The 6,000-nt window shown below is 45.3% G+C and overlaps 1 protein-coding gene across 8 annotated transcripts in view; it reads left to right on the top strand.

The window, feature by feature from the left end:
- The first annotated feature begins 365 nt into the window (after positions 1 to 365).
- Positions 366 to 6,000, top strand: part of AUTS2 (activator of transcription and developmental regulator AUTS2) — a 1,039,053-nt gene continuing 1,033,418 nt past the window's right edge. For 5 of the 8 annotated variants that reach the window (XM_081131408.1, XM_081131405.1, XM_081131404.1 and 2 more), the window contains exon 1: positions 367 to 1,118. In XM_081131408.1, the coding sequence (XP_080987534.1) occupies positions 810 to 1,118 (309 nt within the window). In that variant the 5' untranslated portion in view covers positions 367 to 809. Of the gene's footprint in view, positions 1,119 to 6,000 lie in introns of all 8 variants that reach the window. The other 3 variants (XM_081131402.1, XM_081131407.1, XM_081131406.1) reach the window with 1 other exon arrangement.

Genomic DNA, 6,000 nt, shown 5'->3' with positions numbered 1-6,000 from the left:
TCCTCCCCCCTCCAAGACCGAAAAGCAAACCCCACAACTGCTCCAGCATCCTCCTTCCCTTCCTCCACCTCCCTAATCCACCTCTCCCAGTTTTGCCCTCTCCTCCCCTAATTATTTCATTATTATGCTTCCCTCTCTGGGGGGTCTCGTCCCTCTCAGATCGCTGGGAAGCCCTGGCCTCCCCTGGATGCATTTCTTAAAAATTTGGGAGCCTGGGAGTGAGTTTTCTCCGAGGCGTGTGTGAGAGGCGGCGGGGGTGTTTTCCTGTGCGAGGGGCGGGTGAAGTTCATTGCCCCCACTTTTCCGCGACCTTTTCAGACCCGATTTTGACTCGGGGGGCAGGCGTTTTCGGGGGTCGGGGGGCGCGGCGGAGAATGGCCGCGGGGAGGGCTCCCCGGAGCCTCCCAGTCTCTTGATCAAAGCATTCCGCTATTCTGATTTATTGCCTGCTTGGTGAGTTATTTTTTTTCCTCTAAAGGAGACCTGTGTGTTCAGCCATTACTTTGCTCGGCGCCGCTCAGAGGAATCTCCGACCCTCGGTGCCGTGGGCAGCCCCGCACTTGGGCTTCTCGCCTCTCGCCCTCGCTCCCGTCCCTCCTCCCTCTCTCCGCCCCTTCCCCCTTTTCTTTCTCCTCTCTTTCTTCCCCTCTCTCCCTTCTTTCGGCCGCCGTCTCCCCCGCGCCCTCCTCGGGGCGGAGGGAAGCCGAGAAGGGGGGGAGGGAGGGGTTGGTGTCAATTTTTTTGTGTGGCCGCTGCTGGAGCCTGTGGCGGGCAGGCGGCGAACGGGGAGACCCCGGCGCGACAGAGCCATGGATGGCCCGACGCGGGGCCATGGACTCCGCAAAAAGCGGCGGTCGCGGTCGCAGCGAGACCGGGAGAGGCGCTCCCGGGGCGGGCTAGGGGCCGGCGCGGCTGGCGGCGCCGGCGCCGGCCGGACCCGGGCGCCCTCGCTAGCCTCGTCGTCGGGCTCCGACAAGGAAGACAATGGGAAGCCCCCGTCCTCCGCCCCGTCCCGGCCCAGACCCCCGCGGAGGAAGCGGAGAGAGTCCACCTCGGCTGAAGAGGACATCATTGATGGATTTGCCATGACCAGCTTTGTCACTTTTGAAGCGCTGGAGGTAAGGGGGACCCCCTCCCCCTGGTTTTCCTTTATGCACGACCCCACTCGGCTGCGCCCGGCTCTGCTGCTTCCCCCACTGTGCTCTGGCCGGTCTGTCTGTCTGTCTGTCGGTCTAGGCTGAGGTCTTATTGTTGGGGGGAGAGCTGGGGGCGCGGGCAGACAGGCAGCAGGAGGGAATCGCAAAGCCATGCCTGGTCTCCTGGTTTCCTCGTTTTCGCTCGCCTTTCCCCTGCGCCCCCTCCCTGCGCCCCCTCCACAGCAGATGGGGATAGAGAAAGGGGTTCAGGCATCACAACAATGCGCCCCCCTCCATGGATAGCTCTGCCCCTACTCCTTCCTCCTCTCTCTCCCCAATCATGGCTTCTTGGCTGGTGGAAGTCTCTTTGCTGGGTTTGGGGCGCCTGTGGACGGTTCTCTGTGCTTTCTATAGAGCCATATGTCCGTGTGTGTGTCTGTATAGTGTGTACCTTTCCTGGGTGTCCTCGGGACTGGAGACTAATGGGGTTTTGTGGTTTCTCTGTCCCCCCTCCCTGCCTTTTTTTTTTTTTTTCCTCTCTCTGGTGAAGCTGGGGAAGGGGGCGTTTTCTCCTGGTTGGGAGAAAGGAGGGAGGAGGGGAGAGCAGAGAGGAAAGGATGGAATATCTTTCTGTATTCCGTATGGGGCTCTATTACAGAAAGGGTTAATTATAATATCTGTGCACATATATATGCACATGTGTGTGTACATGAGCAATTTGGTTAAAGGACAGAAAAAGGTACACTAGGGAGGACTGGTAGGAGGAAAGAATAAAATCCTATCCGGTGTCTGAAGAGCTTGTCACCCAATTGTCCCTCTCCCTTTCTTTTTTTTTTGTGTGTGTGTTTTCTTTTCTCTTTTTTTTTTTCTTTCTGATTGGCTTTGTGTGTATATATAAGTCTTTATTCCTTGGGCACCTGCAGTGTTGATTTCCCAGCGCACATTTTGCTGCCCTCTAACCAGCTTCTGGGGAAGGGGGGAGGAGTTAGAGGTAGACTGTCCAGGGGTCAGAGGGAAACTTGTCTTTACCTGGAAGGATCATATTTGCTGGTGGCACGGGTCAATGGGCTCTATAAATGTAACCCCTTTTTTCCTCCCCCTACCTTTCTTTCCCCACCCCCAACACACCACACACACACACACACACACAAACACACACACACACACACACACACACACACTGGAGGCTTTGAGATTGTGCAGAGTTGGTCGGGCTTTTCTTAAGCACAAAACCAAAATAGTTGGTTTGTAGCCATTCATGCACCTGATATGATGGTTGGAGGTTCTTGAAGGAAACTTTTCCCTTTCCCTTTGATTTTTTGCTGTTATTATGGTATTGTTTGAGATGATCAAATGCAAGCTTTGTTAATGGCAGTTTAAATCTCACATGCAGTAACTGTACAGGTTTACATTGCTAGTTCTCTCTGTGTGTTTGGGTGTCAGGTTTAAATATGTTTTTAAAAGGAAGCCTTCCTGTCAGGGTTGTTCTTTTCAATTTGAACTGCTTTTTGGTTGGACTGCTGGTGGTGATGGTGGTGGTGGATGGTGGCCAGTGGTTGGGGAGGGAGGGAGAGTGATTGGTAGTATTGGTGACCATAGATTTTGATGTTAGTGATTGAATCGGTTACCCTTTGGTTCTAGAACTGGTACTTTATTGGCTAAAATGGATCTTACACAATCGTTTTGAGTGTTGAGGCTCACCACTTATTAGGGTAATGCTAACTGTGGCTTCAACTTTGCCAAGGTGGGAGGGTACTGTACAGTGTGACCTCTTTCTCTCTGTCTCTCTGTTGATTTAAAATAGGAACTGACATAGCATCATGTATGCTAATAGAAAATGCTGCCTAGAACTTGGTTCATGATTGCTATCTGTGGTTAGTTTAGGACAGTACTTGTAAAATCTGGTTACAAGTGGTTCTGCCTTTTGGATGGTTATCCTGGGCTGCCCTGTGGCCCCTCTCAGTAAGCAACAGGGGCCTGCAGATTCCCATGAACGTTTTTGAAGGCCAAGTGGAGATAGACATAACTTACGTAGTTCTTTTTGATCATTTTTACTTTTAATAAACAAATATTTGCCTGGGCTTATAATGTGTATATTTATCGGTTTGGGATTTGAGAGAAAATGCACTCTTCTAGTTTCTTTGGGACTTAAAAACTTTTAATTTTTAAAGAAGACCAAGTTCAAAGTGTACCATTAACACCATTCCTTTTCTTGCTGTGATTATTTTTTTCCCTGCTGTTTTTCTAGATTCAAAGCCTAGGTTATTTTGGTTAGGTGAATACTATGCTACATTCATGTCTATATATCACTTACATATCTATGTCTAATAGGTCTAACTTTTTAAAAAGTTTTCTTAAAACTTTATAGAAAATTTAAACATATACAAAAGTAGACAGAACAGTTTGATAAACCTCAATGTACACAACACCCAGGTCAGCATCCACTAGCTCATGTCTCATCTTGTTTCATCTGTATCCCATCTATTCACTCTCCATTCCCTGATGTGATATGAGAAATACATAAATATTTCTGTATGTATTTCTAAATGGTAATGATTTAAAGAAAACCTCCAACCCCCCATAGTACCATTATAACACCTAAATAAACAACAGTTCCCTAATATCATCAAATATCCTGTCAGTGTTCACAATGAAAAGACCTGGTTTTTGTAGGAAGGCTTTAAATAAACTTTTCAGATTAAAAACAGTGGAGAATGAAAATCATGTATGTCTGATTCTATGTACAAAGATAGATCTGTTTGCTGCACATTTGTGTCCATGCTGGATGGTCAAACATTTGTGTGTAGTGATCATGAAGATAAAACCTATGTATGCACTCATTTTGGAAGATTTATTCAGCTATCACCATGAGATGTGAGGGCTGCTTAGGAAACAGGCAACTAACTATGAACTTAAACAGAAATGTATGGGATAGGAGTGCTTATAAAAGTTAAGAATCATTATAGATGCTAAGAGTACCCTAAATGTATACTATTTTTTATATCTTATGTTTAGAAATGAAAACAATTGTCACCATGTAACATTGAGGCTGCTGCTAGTACGATGTTGTGATAAGAAACCAGAAATGTTGGCTCGTACAGCTAGGCTTGTACCTTATGCCAGTTCAGAGCAATAGCTGGCAAACTGGAATAGCATACTTTGGATGTTAATGGATGGACTCATTGATTTTTGACTCCCCCTTTAAAAAAGAGGCTCCTAACTCAAACTGAAATGTGCTGATATAAGTTGTTCCAGTCCAACTATGGTTTTACTAATGCTGGGGCAAAAGTAAGAAACTTGCTTAATGAGAACCAGCATTTTTATGTTGATTATTTTTTCACTGTTGGGTATTTAAGATCATGAAAGCTTTGGGAGTAGTTTGAGAAGCCCATACTTTATAGGCAGTGAAACTGGCTGAGGTAGTTTCATCTTCTGCAGGGACACTTGTCTTGAGTAATTGTGCCCTGAAGTTCAAGTATGTGATTGTGAAGAGTCTCATGATAGAAGATAAGAGGGTAGGTGAAGAGGCTAAAGTTGAACATGGTGTTCTTTTCATTAGGCATTTGAGAAACAGAATTACCATTTGGATATGGTATTGTTTATTTGGATATTCTTTGAATAATAGGTTGAGAGTGAATATCCCCAGATGTCATGCCTCATTTAAAAAAAAGTGGCTTTAGCAAACAAAGCATAAAATGGAAATGTTGAGGTTCTAATACTGTCAGTATACCTTGATATGCCAGATAATATTGCTTTTCTGTTCTTATTTGGGGTTTTTTTTCTTTGTAGTCTCAATTAGTAAGCCACATGAGTACTGCAGCTGAAAATTCGACTTTGCAAATCCATTGTTTTTCCTCTCACCCCTCTGTTGTGCACTGGATTCGTAGTGGAGCCTCCTTTTGTACAACTGACCAAGGGAAGCAAATACGAAATTGGTGGGATTAACAGGCAGGAGGCCATTTGGAGCTTTGGAGGCTGTGAAAATTAAGAAAGACTCATTTCTGGTAGGTACAGGATCAAACCAAGACTTAAATGTGGTCTTCATTTCCTAGCTCTGTTTCAGGGCTTACCCTGAAAGTTTGCACATCAATAGTGTAAATAGGCTGTACAGAATTTGTTGTATTTATAGTATATGGGCAAATCTAATTTATTCATTTTTTAAAAAAACCCCAGCATTAATCATGTTCCTTGTATCAGTCAGCAAATATTTACGGGGTGCTTGAAATGTGCAAGGCGCTAGAAAGAGTATGAAGAAACCTAAAATATATGTAGCATCTTGAAAGAGTGTGCAGCTTAGTTGTTAAATTAAGTCCTGCACCTACAAAATAATTTTGAAATAGGCACTCAAATGCCTAATACCAACTAAGTGCAGTAGGCTTTCAGAGAATGGGGTAGTGAGTGCCATTGGCTGAAGTATTTGAGAAGGCTTTGTGGAGAAGATGAGGCTAAAGGGTTGAAGTGATTTGGATAGATAGGGAAGGAATGTGGGATGGAAAGAACATTCTAAGAAGAGGGTATAGTGAAGAGGGCACAGGAAAAAGAGGAGTGAGAAGAAGTTATTTGATTAGGGCTTGGTGGCAAGGAAGGGCTGGTAAGAAATGAGTACAAAATTATGGAAGTAAAGAGTTCTTGTTAGGGAGTCAGGAGACCAGTGGAGAAACACTGTCGAGGCGTGGCTGTCCTAACTAGTTGAGTGACTTTGGGAAGTTACTCTCTAAAGCATCATTTTCTAAATCCGTAAGTTGAGAGGTTTAGACTAGTTTTAGAGCAAAGGTAGCCCACGCTGGTTGGAAATATAGGTCTGTTCATAGGTTGAGTTTCAGACCAAAAACATGTGATCTATCCTCAAATAGTTTTGGAACTT

Source organism: Miniopterus schreibersii (genome assembly GCF_964146895.1).
Source record: "Miniopterus schreibersii genome assembly, chromosome: 3".
Taxonomy (NCBI): domain Eukaryota; kingdom Metazoa; phylum Chordata; class Mammalia; order Chiroptera; family Miniopteridae; genus Miniopterus; species Miniopterus schreibersii.
The sequence above is the reverse complement of the archived record's forward strand: the minus strand, read 5'-3'. Positions and strand labels throughout refer to the sequence as shown.